The sequence below is a fragment of the Pan troglodytes genome, chromosome 9, assembly GCF_028858775.2.
Source record: "Pan troglodytes isolate AG18354 chromosome 9, NHGRI_mPanTro3-v2.0_pri, whole genome shotgun sequence".
Taxonomy (NCBI): domain Eukaryota; kingdom Metazoa; phylum Chordata; class Mammalia; order Primates; family Hominidae; genus Pan; species Pan troglodytes.
The window spans coordinates 13,448,872-13,462,967 of record NC_072407.2 but is presented as its reverse complement, the minus strand read 5'-3'; the positions used below and the strand labels follow the sequence as shown (position 1 = coordinate 13,462,967).

Below are 14,096 nucleotides of genomic sequence, written 5' to 3'. Positions count from 1 at the left end.
TTTTGTATTTTTAGCAGAGACGGGGTCTCATCTCACCATTTTGGCCAGTCTGGCCTCACACTCCTGGTCTCAAATGATCCGCCCGCCTTGACCTCCCAAAGTGTTGGGATTACAGGCTTGAGCCACCGCGACCGGCCTCCAAGTTGCTTTCAAGAGGTAACCACGGTGAGTAAGCTGAATGTGCTCTGAGGGGTAGAAGCAGAAAAAGTTACCTGTGGAAAAGGCATGTTTCCGCTTAGCTTAGGGATAAGCTAAATGTAGAGCTGACTTGGGTTTAGTAGTAAGGGGCAGCAGCTAATGCAAAACCGTTAGCTTTGGGAACAGGACAACCTGGATTCTAAGCCCATTTTTGCCATCCTGTGATCTTCACAGGTTGTACGTAGCCCTCTCTGAGCCTTAGTTTCCTGAAATTCAGGTAGGTTTTGCTCAACCTTTGTATTTCCCACCATCTTTTAGATCAAGCACTCTCTGGCGCCTCCAAATTGAAGAGAGCAGCTGCGGAATTGATGTAATGGGCTGAATCAGCCTCAGCCGCGAAATGCCGACTAATCACAGGCACTTCCGGGGGCCTGGACAAAAGGTTTGAAGTCCCTGGGACCGCACTTCCGGGTAATTAAGGCTACGCTTTAGACGCCAGGGCCAGCGAGTCGCAGCCGGGTGACTCAGGTGCCGCGACTGCGCATGCTCTCGCCCCAGCGCCCGGCGGCCACCTCTTTCCCGCGGGCGGGCCGGGGCGGGGCACTGAAGGGGGCGGTCCAGGACCCTGACTTGTCTCGCGGTTACTGGGCCGGCGCGAGCACGCGAGGCTCGGGGGCGGCACGGGGCGGGGTTTAGCCTGTGGTGGGCGCTGCGGGTGTTTGCAAGAGGTTGCAGTACTCGCTGGGCTGAGGTCGTCTCGGGTGAGGAGGTCGCGCCGGAAGTGGCTCTAGCCGTGGCGTTTCGGCGTAGTAAGGAGCCTGCAACAGAGTTTTGTTGTTTAGGGGGCGCGGCACCGCACCGCTCCCTTCACCTTGCAGCAGCCATGGCGAAAGGCAGAGTTGCCGAACGATCGCAGTTGGGCGCTCACCACACGACCCCCGTGGGGGACGGGGCAGCGGGGACGCGGGGTCTCGCGGCGCCTGGCAGCAGAGACCACCAGAAGGGTGAGTGGGCCCGGGGAGCAGAGCTGGGGGTGGCCCGAGGCTTCTGTGTGTCGGGTGGGGAAAAAGGACCCCCGCTATTCTCGGAGAGTTGCGGGGAAAGAGGGGGGCCTGCTGGCGCCGCGGCGGGAGCAGAGACCGTGGGGGAGTTGGGCTTGGGCGCTCGCGCAGCACAAGGCCGGACGCCTAGTAGGTGCGTTGTAAATGCTGTTTGAGTAGAATTCATTTAAAAGAAGGGATGACACTGGCTTGTTGACGCTCAGGTAGATTGTAAGGTTGATGATAACGACGCTAGGCAGAGCTGGAAGGAGCTGTACTGTGGCATTCGTTGCGTTGTTTTTACAGATGAAGAAACTGAGGCCCGGGGTGGGTATATGACTTATAAAGTCATAAAGCCAGATCAATGAAGTAGTAGTTAGGAGCAAGGACTTAATACTTCCAGGTGGCAGTACACCTGGGTTTGAGTCCCTGCCCTACTGTTTACTTGTAACCTTGGACTTGGTAACTTTCAAAAAAAGCTCAGTGTCTGAACTGTGAAATGGGGATAATAATAATATCTACTTAATAGGTGGTGCGTGGGTTAAACGAAATAATTCACGTAAAAGATTTAGAGCAATGCTTGGATATGAAGTGGGGGCTAAATATTAGCAATTACTTAGTTACAGCTAAGGTCACTCATTCTAAAGTTTATTTCCCCACTACATCATCCTGACATTTCACACGGCTTTATTTTTGGTTTTTGTTTTCTCTTTATTCCTACTGCCTCTATAATTGCAGAATCTCACGGCTTTAAATATTGTTTTAAGGAAAAAACTGTACGTAGAAACTAAATACTTTGATTCCGTGTTGGCCTGGAATTGTTCTTTAAATGATTTTAAAGCTCATAAACTTAAAGTGATCCTAACAAGTTTGTCTGTAGCTCACATAGGTGTGTTCCACCACCAGTGATGGCTAGAACTTCTAAGAGTATGTAGTAGAAAATGTTAATGTATTTTCAAATAATTTAAAATGTCTCCAACAGTCTAATTTGGCTCTGTCAGCCTTATGTTTTTGGGTATTTTTCCAGCTTATATACACTGGATCCAGGTAACTTCATATAATTTCAAAAACTGAGAAATTAATCGTTGTTAATGTATAAATCAGCTCTTAATAAAAGGAAGATTGTTTTGAAGACTCTACTGCTGAGGGTGACAATATTCCAAGGTCTGGGTTTCCTGAAAAAGTGTTCCAGATAGGGCATCCCTAAAAATTGACATCTCATTTGAGGTAGCAGCCAGTTGTATTCATGATTTTTACCTAAAGCTATTCAAAAAATAAAACCTTGAAACTTCCAAAGTGCTCTTACTTTTTAATCTTATTTTATCATTACAACAAAACATTCAACACAATTATTCTTTTTTTTTTTTTTTTTTTGAGACGGAGTCTCGGTCTGTCACCCAGGCTGGAGTGCAGTGGCGCAATCTCGGCTCACTGCAAGCTCCGCCTCCTGGGTTCACGCCATTCTCCTGCCTCAGCCTCCCGAGTAGCTGGGACTACAGGCGCCCACCACCACGCCGGGCTAATTTTTGTATTTTTAGTAGAGATGGGGTTTCACCTTGTTAGCCAGGATGGTCTCGATCTCCTGACCTGTTGATCCGCCCGCCTCGGCCTCCCAAAGTGCTGGGATTACAGGCGTGAGCCACCACGCCTGGCCTACAATTATTCTTACGATGCTGTCCCATGACATCTATAGATCACAAATCTATAGGAAGACAGGGAAGAGATGTGAAGGCGTGCCTTCACTTCATGATGAAGTAAGGCCTGTTTTTAGTGACTTGAGACAAGGCCTCGCTGTGTCACCTATGCTGGAGTGCAGTGGCATGATCATAGCTTGCTGCAGCCTCAGCTACCTGGGCTCATGCGATCTTCCCACCTCAGCCCCCTCAAATAGCTGACTACAGGTATGTGCCACCATGCCCAGCTAATTATTTATTTTTTGTAGAGAAGGGGCCAGGGTGTCTTGAAGTCCTGGGCTCAAGCGTCTTCCTGCCTTGGCCTCCCCAAATGCTGGAATTACAGGCATGAGCCATTGTGCTTTGCCAGATAAGTAAGGTTTGGATAAGTAAAGAGAAGGGAAGGGTATTCCAGGCTAGGAGAAAGGGAGTAGTAGGGTTGAAGGTTAGTGTGAAACTTTTATGTGTGTAGGTAAGGAGATTAATTTGTCAGGAGCAGAGGGTTTCTGTTGGGTGGTAGTAGGCGATGAGGTTGGCCTGTTCAGGATGTGTCAGAATGTTCCTGTAAATTCCATGATACTTGGAAATGAATTTGTATTCTATTAAGTGACACATATATAACTTTGACAAATAAGTAGTTGTCATCATATGTATGTTTGAACTGTTTTACATGCTATCTGCAATGTTTGGTACATTTAGTGGATTCCTTGCCATTACTCTGGCCTCTAGTCTCAGAGCTAAGCCTAGTAGACTGTGGACCACTTTGACTACTTGAGTAAGGCAGAGGTAACACGGAAAGTCTAATTTTTGCATGATGAAGATGAGAGAGCAGACAGGAGGTGAAACTAGTTAAGAAGCTCTTGAGAATGCATCAAGCCCAGGCAGCAGTGGAAAGGCTGGAGGACACACCTAAACATGTGGAATCCCAATGCCAGGCAGCCAGGGCCAAATCCATATCCACCCAACATTGGGTGCCCTGGAGGTTCCAATCCTGCCCACTCACCACCTATCAACCCACCCTTTCCCCCAGGCCCCTGTCCTCCTCCCCCAGGAGCTCCGCAAGGCAATTCAGCTTTCCCCCCAGGTTGGCCCCCTCATCCTGTGCCACAGCCAGGGTATCCAGGATGCCAATCCTCGGGTCCCTACCCTCCTCCATACCCACCGTCTGCTCCTGGAATGCCTCCTGTGAGTCCCTTGGCTCCTGGCATGGTCGGACCAGCAGTGATAGTGGGCAAGAAGATACAGAAGAAAATGAAGAAAGCTCATAAAAAGATGCACAAGCATAGCAAGCATTCCTCCTCCTCTTCCAGCAGTGATTCTGACTGAATACAGGCCCTGGGTCCTTCCCTCAAGTCTCACCAGTTCTGCTCTCCTATCAAGCTTCAGATGCCATGTTGTACTGGGGGAAAGTAGCCCTTGTGCTCCCCACACCCTACCCCCGCCTGAGCTTCACCCTGCTGTTGAGCCCTAAGTGGCTAGGGAAAATGGGAAGAGAATTGCCATGGCCTGGCCATCTTGTTGTTGCTTGGATAGATCATATAGCTAATGAGTTTAGCAGGGGAGCTGTTTTTTGAAGATGATGAACTAAATGTTGAAGACAAGTTTGAGATCTGTAAAATGTGATTTTTTACTTCTGCTTATAATACTTGTGATTGGGGAGGATTGTGGAAATTTAATTATGATGAAAAACCTCTATCTTTTTTGTAATGTTGGCATACTTGGGGAATTTAGTGGAAAATACATTCCCCAGCAGGCCTTTTGTTGGTTGCACTAACTGCAAGGTTGCTGGGAAGTAGAGTCTGTTTGGTCGATGAGCTTTGACTGCCATTTTGGAACCTTACCTCTCCTCCTTAGCCCAGTATGCTATCTCAGGTCCTATTCTTGTTCTCCAGCTCTCAGTCCAAATAAAGTTATTTCTCCTGGTTAAAAAAAAAAAAAAAAAAAAGGGCTCTTAACCTAATCGGTTTGAAGGTGACTGGACTAGAGTACATAACTTTTTTGGTGGTGTTTGCCCCGACCTATGTATTTACTAGCAAGTTCTCCATTTTAACTTAAGAGAGCTGGACTATGTTTTTCAATATATAAGTCATGACCCTTGTGAGGGGTGTGAAATCAATTTGATGGATAATCAATAATAAGCATTTTTTAAAAAAATGGAATAAAAGAGAAAATATCAGTGCTTTGGGATTAAATGCTGGTTTTTTTTTTTTTTTTAATCTTTCCTTGAGTTATATAGATTTTGTGTATACCGGGTCATGTACATTACTTAGGCTGACATGGTGGCTCATGCCTGTAATCCCAGCACTTTGGGAGGCCGAGGCGGGCGGAACATGAGGTCAGGAGTTCAAGACCAGCCTGACTAACATGAAGAAGCCCTGTCTCTACTAAAAATACAAAAATTAGCTGGGCATGGTGGCGCACACCTGTAATCCCAGCTACTTGGGAGGCTGAGGCAGGAGAATCACTTGAACCCAGGAGGTGGAGTTTGCAGTGAGCCAAGATAGAGCCACTGCACTCCAGTCTGGGTGATAGAGTGAGACTCCATCTCAAAAAAAAAAAAATAATAATAATACATTACTTGGAACACAATCAAAAAAGATTGAAAAACACTGTCTCAAAGTTGATTTTATTGCTTCTAGAAAACAATATTGTTTTTGTTTTTTTGTTCTTTTTTTTTTTTTTTTTTTTTTCTGAGATGGAGTCTTGCTCTGTCACCCAGGCTGGAGTGCAGTGGTGCGATCTCGGCTCACTTGCAACCTCCCCCTCCCGGGTTCACGCCATTCTCCTGCCTCAGCCTCCCAAGTAGCTGGGACTACAGGCACCCACCACCACGCCTGGCTAATTTTTTGTATTTTTAGTAGAGATGGGGTTTCACCATGTTAGCCAGGATGGTCTCGATCTCCTGACCTTGTGATCTGCCTGCCTCGGCCTCCCAAAGTGCTGGGATTACAGGTGTAAGCCACTGCGCCCAGCTGACAATATTGTTCTGACTTGGATAATCCAGATCCCTGGTCTAGATCCTGCCTTGCTATTTGTTCAACAAATACTCCTCAAGTGTCTACTATGAGCAAAGTACTGGCTTACAGAAAGAAGGAAGCTCTGATTACTGTAGATGAAATCTAAGACTAGACTTGGCAGCTGAATATCAACCAAAGCATTAGTATGGTTTGTTGATGTCAGTCTCAACCCAGGTATTATGTATCAGAATTTTTTTGGTCTACGACAGAAAACCCACTGGAACCCTTGCTGAAAGGGAGCTTATTGGTCCATGTAAGTAAATCAAGTGATGAGTAGGATTTGGTGGCATCAGGCTGGAGCCAGTTGCTCAGCATCTTCAGGATCAGATTTTGCTTTCTTTTTTTTTTTTTTTTGAAATGGAGTTTCACTCTTTTTGCCCAGGCTGGAGTGCAATGGTGCGATCTTGGCTCACCACAACCTCCACCTCCCAGATTCAAGCGATTCTTCTGCCTCAGCCTCCCCAGTAGCCGGGATTACAGGCACACGTCACCACGCCCAGCTAATTTTGTATTTTTAGTAGAGATGGGTTATCTCCGTGTTGGCCAGGCTGGTCTTGAACTCCTGACCTCCAGTAATTCACCCGCCTTGGCCTCCCAAAGTGCTGGGATTATAGGTGTTAGCCACCACGCCTGGCCAGGATCAGATTTTTCATATCTTGATTTGCTTATTTGATGTCAGCTTAACCTTAAGTTTGGTTCCCCTTGAAGCTTCAGGGAAGCTAAATGCTTCCATGTTAATTTTGAGAATCTTTGTCCTAGTATTACGGATGAAGTCTTGCTATTCACTGATTAGATTGCCTCAGATCAGATGCTTTTTCCTGAACCTATCATTATTGTCAGTAGGTCATCAGAGTAACCTGATTGGCTCAGCCTGATTCATATTCTACATGTAGAAGAAAGAGTAGGAATAGAGCTAAATCAGTTTTCCCAATGACATGGATTTCTGTGATGGATCACTCAGTGATTTTTCTGTATTTGTGCTAAACCATCGTGATGTAGGAAGGAAGAAAGTGAATTTGTAGTGCTGATTTTTGGTTAGATGGCTATAAGGAAAGAATAAGGATTTCAGTCAAAGGTGCTAGTTCAGATGATACTTCTTGGAGTCCAGGCTGGCATGGAAGGAAGAGAATGAAGAGTCCAACAGAAGGGAGAAAATGGAAGAAGTAAGCTCATGGAAGAAAAAGGCAAGGAATGGAATATTTTATTTAGCAAGTTCTCCATCTTAATGATTTATTGATTTAAAATGTCCAAGGTTGGCCAGGTGCGGTGTCTTGCTCTGTTGCCCAGGCTGGAGTGCAGTGGCGTGATCTCAGCTCACTGCAACCCCCATCTCCCAGGTTCAAGTGATTCTCATGCCTCAGCCTCCCGAGTAGCTGGGATTACAGGCGCATACCACCACGCCCAACTAATTTTTATATTTTTAGTAGAGGGTTTTACCATGTTGGCCAGTGTGGTCTGGAACTCCTGACTTCAAGTGATGTGTCCACCTCGGCCTCCCAAAGTGCTGGGATTACATGTGTGAGCCACTGTGTCTCGCCTCTGTTGTGTTTTTAAAAAATGATTTTAAGGCTGGGCGCGGTGGCTCACGCCTGTAATCCCAGCACTTTGGGAGGTCGAGGTGGGCGGATCACGAGGTCAGGAGATCCAGACCACGGTGAAACCCCGTCTCTACTAAAAATACAAAAAATTAGCTGGGAGAGGTGGCGGGCGGTGCCTGTAGTCCCAGCTACTTGGGAGGCTGAGGCAGGAGAATGGCGTGAACCTGGGAGGCGGAGCTTGCAGTGAGCCGAGATTGCGCCACTGCACTCCAGCCTGGGTGACAGAGCAAGACTCGAAATAAAATTAAAAAAATGATTTTATTGGCTGGGCACAGTGGCTCATGCCTGTAATCCTAGCACTTTGGGAGGCTGAGGCAGGCAGATCACCTGAGGTCGGGAGTCTGAGACCAGCCTGACCAACATGGAGAAACCCCATCTTTACTAAAAATACAAAATTAGCCGGACGTGGTGGCGCATGCCTGTAATCCCAGCTACTTGGGAGGCTAAGGCAGGAGAATTGCTTGAACCTGGGAGACGGAGGTTGTGGTAAGCCAAGATCAAGCCATTGCACTCCAGCTTGGGCAACAAGAGAAACTCCATCTCAAAAAAAAAAAAAGATTTTATTTTATGATACTTCAGCTGTTTAAATTTATAGTTGATGTTAATACCATTTTCAATTAATTTTTTTAATAGTTTAAGACCGTTGAAATAAAGTTTATTTCTGACAATATTACAGTGGATTCTTGTGACCTTAAGAGACTTGTTGGCCTGTAAGCTTATGTCCTTAGGATAAATGGATTTTTTTTCCTTCGTTCGTGGTGGGATCAAGTATATCTAGAAAACACTGAATATTGAAAACTAATGGACTAGATGACCAGTGTGAGTCATTCCTAAGATCTCGTAGACATTGGAATATTTTGCTTTGTAAAAGTAGTAAGAGAATTAAGGAGCTACTGGAGGGACATTAAGGTTAAATTATTTTTCAGGATGGATTTATGCATATTGGAAGTTAAAGGAAAGGTACTTGTAAGAGGGAAAAATTGAAGATGTTGAGTATATGGAGAAGGAATTCAGAGAGCAAGATATAGAAGGAAGTGTGTTGACATTTAATGATAAGATGAAGGGAAAGGAGCAAGGGAAGTTAATTTTGTGAACAAATCTTGAGGGAGAGATTGGGGTGCTCATTAAAGTAGGAGGCAGTATCATTGGTTGCAGTTAAAGGAAGGTAAAATCAAAGGCTTAAAGTGACTTGAAATAGCTCTTTTGGGGAGTGCTATAAAAGAATTACTGTTTGCCAGTGATATCCCTAATTGAAGTTAGAAAAACATGTTGAACGTCTTGTAGGCCAAGAGTGTGATTCTGGCTTTCTTTTTTTTTTTGAGACGGAGTCTCGCTCTGTCGCCCAGGCTAGAGTGCGGTGGCACCATCTCAGCTCACTGCAAGCTCCGCCTCCCGGGTTCATGCCGATCTGCTGCCTCAGCATCCTGAGTAGCTGGGACTACAGGCGCCCGCCACTGTGCCCGGCTAATTTTTTTTGTATTTTTTTAGTAGAGACGGGGTTTCACCGTGTTAGCCAGGATGGTCTCGATCTCCTGACCTCGTGATCCGACCGCCTCGACCTCCGAAAGTGCTGGGATTACAGGCGTGAGCCGCCATGCCCGGCGAATTCTGGCTTTCTATAACAGTACCTTTGGCCTGGGAGGAGGTTGGAAAAGCATATAATAGGGTAATTCAGACTGGGAATTAGTATGATGGAAGCTTTGGAGGTTACTAAATACAGAGTACTGGCTGGGCGTGGTGGCTCCCGCCTGTAATCCTAGCACTTTGGGAGGTTGAGGTGGGCGGATTACCTGAGGTCAGGGGTTCGAGACCAGCCTGGCCAACATGGTGAAACCCCGTCTCTACTAAAAATACAAAAATTAGCTGGGGGTGGTGGTCCATGTCTGTAATCCCAGTTGCTTGGGAGGCTGAGGCAGGAGAATGGCTTGAACCCAGGAGGTGGAGGTTGCAGTGAGCCGAGATCACACCACTGCACTCCAGCCTGGGTGATAGAGCAGGACTCCGTCTCAAAAAAAAAAAAAAAAGAAAAGTGCTGGTGTAAGTAGCTGTAAATGCTAAAAGGCACATGTGTGTAATGTGGCCATAAGGCACATTATAAATGTGTATACTATAAATTTAGATGTAGACCTATAAAAACAAGATTTGGTAGACTCCGTCTACCAAAAAGAAAAAAAAAATTAGTAATGGTTTTGAAGGTTTTAAAAGATGCTCATAATATTAAATTATTTTTGTTAGTTTTTCTTATACTCTGGACCTGATTGTAGCAGGAAAGTAAGTTAAAACTGGGCTGGGGCAAGTTAATTGCATTTAAAAGTAGCATACTTTTAGATGGATTTAAAAGTAGCATACCTTTAAGAAGTGTATTATGTGAAGTGTGCCTCCAAAACAGTTTAATATCTATAATTCATCTATAATTAATATCTGTTGCCCAGGCTGGAGTGCAGTGGCGCAACTTTGGCTCACCACAACCTCCACCTCCCAGGTTCCAGCAATTCTTGTGCCTTAGCCTCCCCAGTAGCTGGGACTACAGGGGCGTGCCACCACGCCTGACTAATTTTTTATATTTTTAGTAGAGACAGGGTTTCACTATGTTGGCTAGGCTGGTCTCGAACCCTTGACCTCAGGCGATCTGCCCACCATGGCCTTCCAAAGTGCTGCGATTACAGGAATGAGCCACGACACCTGGCCTATAATTATAAATTATCGTAATGGACATCCTGAAAAAATATACACTACTTGTGTGTATAATGTGTCTTTGCTTTGATGTCAACCTATAGAAAACTCAATACTTATATATATATATTACCCTCATTCCTTACCTACTTTATTGAATAGCTTTTTATTGAATAAAAATATATAGAAAAATAACTATTTTAGCCTTGTGAAAACGGTTTGTGTTTAAATAGGTTTTCTAGCCCGGTTCTATGGCTCATACCAGTAATCCCAGCACTTTGGGAGGCTGAGGCAGGAGGACTGCTTGAAGCCAGGAGTTCAAGACCAGCCTGGGCAAAATAGTGAGACCTGGTCTCTAAATACAAAACCAAAAAATTGCTGGGCGTGGTGGCTCACGCCTGTAAATCCAGCACTTTGGTAGGCCAAGGGGGGGCAGATCACGAGGTTAAGAGATCAAGACCATCCTGGCCAACATGGTGAAACCCCATCTCTACTAAAAATACAAAAATTATCTGGGCATGGTGGCGTGCACCTGTAGTCCCAGCTACTTGGGAGATTGAGGCAGGAAAATTGCTTGAACCCAGGAGGCGGAGGTTGTAGTGAGCCAGGATCACGCCACTGCACTCCAGGCTGGTGACAGAGTGAGACTCCATCTCAAAAAAAAAAAAAATTAATTAATTAATTAACCAGACATGGTCACAAACAGCTGTGGTCCCAGCTAGTCAGGAGGCTGAGGCAGGAGGATTGAAGCTGAAGGCATTCAACTCCCAGGAGTTGAAGGCTGCAGTGAGCTATGATTTCACCACTGCACTCCAGCCTGGGCAACAGAGTGAGACACCGTCTCATAAAAGTAAATAAATAATAAATAAATAAATGGGGTTTATATTTATAAACCAAAACAACGTTTTTTATTCAATTGGATTTAGTACACCCTGATGTTTTTGCTTTTTGCTGATTATGCTTTCTTTTTTTAGAGAATATAACTTATGAGTGAATATAACTTATTAGGAGGCCTCAAGATACGTATTGAATTAGATAATAACCAGAGCATAAATGTAATGACAGTTAGGCATTTGTTATTACAAGATTCTGCAGAGACCTTTTCATGTTTGACCTACCTGAGATGTTTAAAGTGTGTTTTTAATTCTCTGTGTTCCAAAAAAGCATACGTATCAATACGTCTGTGGGTTAATGAACTAGAGTATTAAGAGACAGGCATGCTTGGTTTATTGTTCCATCAGAAGGTACCTTTTGTACTATATTATGATCCTCTTCCTTCCTGCAATAAATTTCATAAGTAAGAGTTGAGCAAATCTCCTTTTTGAGATTAAGATGAAATATAACAAAGTTAGAATAACAGGGACTGATTGGAGGCCGGGCGCGGTGGCTCACGCTTGTAATCCTAACACTTTGGGAGGCCAAAGTGGGCGGATCACCTGACGTCAGGAGTTCGAGACCAGCCTGGCCAACAGTGTGAAACTCCGTTTCTACTAAAAATACAAAAATTAGTCGGTCCTCGTGGCGCGTGCCTGTAATCCCAGCTACTCCAGAGGCTGAGATGGGAGAATGGCTTGAACCTGGGAGGCAGAGGTTGCAGTGAGCTGAGATCCTGTCACTGCACTCCAGGCTGGGCGACAGGCTGGGCCACAGAGCAAGACTCTGTCTCAAAAAAAAAAAAAAAGAAAAGAAAAAGAATAATAGGGACTAGTTGGGAAGTTAGATTGTTAGATTACTGAAAGTAGGAAAAGATAATTTAGTTTTTCACATAACTAAAACTTTATAGAAAACTTGCTAAATTTAATGAATAGGTAAGAATAATTTATATTTAGTATTATCAAAGCACTAACCTAAGCAATTCTTATTTCAACAGAAATTACAGGTAAATTATAAATAGATATTAAAATGCTTTGCAGACTGGGCACGTTCACTCACGCCTATAATCCCTGCACTTTGGTAGGCCAAGGTGGGCAGATCACCTGAGGTCAGGAGTTCAAGACCAGCCTGGCTAACATGGTGAAACCCCCATCTCTACTAAAAATATAAAAATTAGCTGGGTGTGGTAGCACACGTCTGTAATCCCGGCTACTTGGGAGGCTGAGGCAAGGGAATCACTTGGACCAGCCTGGCCGATATGGTAAAACCCCATCTCTACTAAAAATACAAAAAAAATTAGCCAGTGTGGTGGCACATGCCTGTAATCCCAGCTACTTGGGAGGCTGAGGCAGGAGAATTGCTTGAACCTGGGAGGTGGAGGTTGCAGTGAGCCGAGATCGTGCCACTGCAGTCCAGCCTGGGCAACAGAGTGAGACTCCTTCTCAGACAACAACAACAAAATGCTTTGGAAATACACTTCACATTATTTGGTTCCTTTTAGAGATAGGGTCTCACTGTGTTGCCCAGGCCAGAATCAAAGTTCTGTGCTTAAGTGATCATCCTGACTGAGCTTCTGGAGTAGTTGGGACTATAGGTGTACACCACCACCACTCTGGCTCAGGATTTTTTTTTTTTAAATAGTATACCCTTCTTCTTTGGGCCTCTTACTTGTAAAAGTGGGCCAGATTTTAGCTTTTCAAACTTTAATGTGCATGAAGATCACGAGTATCATTAAAATGCAGATTTTTGCTTCAGTGGGAATCTGAATTTCCAGCAAGCTTCCTGATAATGCTGATTCATGTAGTCTACCCAACATTCTTTGAATAGCAAGGAGCTAGTTGGTTTCTATTTCTCTATGTGTTCAACATAGAATTTAGTAATATCTAGTCAGGGCTCAGTGTTACATGCCTGTAGTGCCAGCTACTTGAGGGGCTGAAGTAGGAGGATTGCTGGAGCCCAGGAGTTCAAGTCCAGCCTCGGCAACATAGGGAGACCCTGTCTCTTGCGGGGGTAAAAAAATCAGCAAAATCTTACTAATGTCAATTGTTGTAGTGAGACAAGGGATAAAAATGAAGCTCATCTTTTATTTAGTCAAGACTTTTTGGTTGAAAAGAATAGACATCAGTTTAAACTAGGAAAAAAGGAAGATTGTTAAAACGAGAGAAAAATAATGCCGGGCGCTGTGGCTCACGCCTGTAATCCCAGCACTTTGGGAGGCCGAGGCGGGTGGATCACAAGGTCAGGAGATAAGACCATCCTGGCTAACATGGTGAAACCCCATCTCTACTAAAAATACAAAAAAAAATTAGCCGGGCATCGTGGCAGGTGTCTGTAGTTCTAGCTACTTGGGAGGCTGAGGCAGGAGAATGGCGTGAACCCGGGAGGCGGAGGTTGCAGTGAGCTGAGATTGTGCCACTGCACTCCAGCCTGGGCGACTGAGCAGGACTCCGTCTCAAAAAAAAAAAAAAAAAAAAACCGAGAAAAATAATATCAGAGAGAATCTCAACTGGCATTTATGAGCAAGAAATAGAGCTAGGCATTGGGGAAGTGGAACGTTAGAAATCAGCAAGTAGCTTAGCTATATTTCCCAATTCTGCTTCTCTGGGTTTCTGTTCCAACCTTTCCTGTTTTCTGATACATGTCTTCGGCGTACCACTTTGGCTTACTGTGTCCTCCACCGTTTAACCTTTTAGCTCCAAGTCCCACTATCGCTTGACAACCAGTATCTCTTTTAGTTCAAATTATCAAGAGAAAATCTGGTCAGCCAGTAATGATTTGTTACTACTTGGGTGATGTGTCCAACCCTGGGCCAGACAGTCTTCTGGGTTTGGGAGGGTAGAATGTTAGAATAGGGGCTACTGAGATTGGCCCCCTTATGGGACAGGGGAAGGGTGTTAATTCAAGGGAAGGGAGATGGGGCAGAGCAGCAATGACAGCTGTCTAATACACATTTGTAAACTTTTATGAAGAAGGATTTGCTAAAGAGAGTATAGGCAGTTCAGTACTTTTAGGATACTTCATAAACGCGTGTTTGAAAGCCACCTGTGCAATAGTTGAATCCATTCTAAGGGAACTAAAAATAAT

General features: G+C 44.8%; 1 protein-coding gene across 4 annotated transcripts in view; it reads left to right on the top strand.

The window, feature by feature from the left end:
- The first annotated feature begins 607 nt into the window (after positions 1-607).
- The window catches only part of TMEM41B (transmembrane protein 41B), a 34,907-nt gene continuing 21,418 nt past the window's right edge, over positions 608-14,096 (top strand). For 2 of the 4 annotated variants that reach the window (XR_010147138.1, XR_010147139.1), the window contains exon 1: positions 801-1,142. Coding sequence is in view for 1 of the 4 variants with exons in the window: in XM_003312913.6 (XP_003312961.3) it covers positions 1,022-1,142 (121 nt within the window). In the remaining 3 variants the exon portion in view is untranslated. Of the gene's footprint in view, positions 1,143-14,096 lie in introns of all 4 variants that reach the window. The other 2 variants (XM_003312913.6, XR_682993.5) reach the window with 2 other exon arrangements.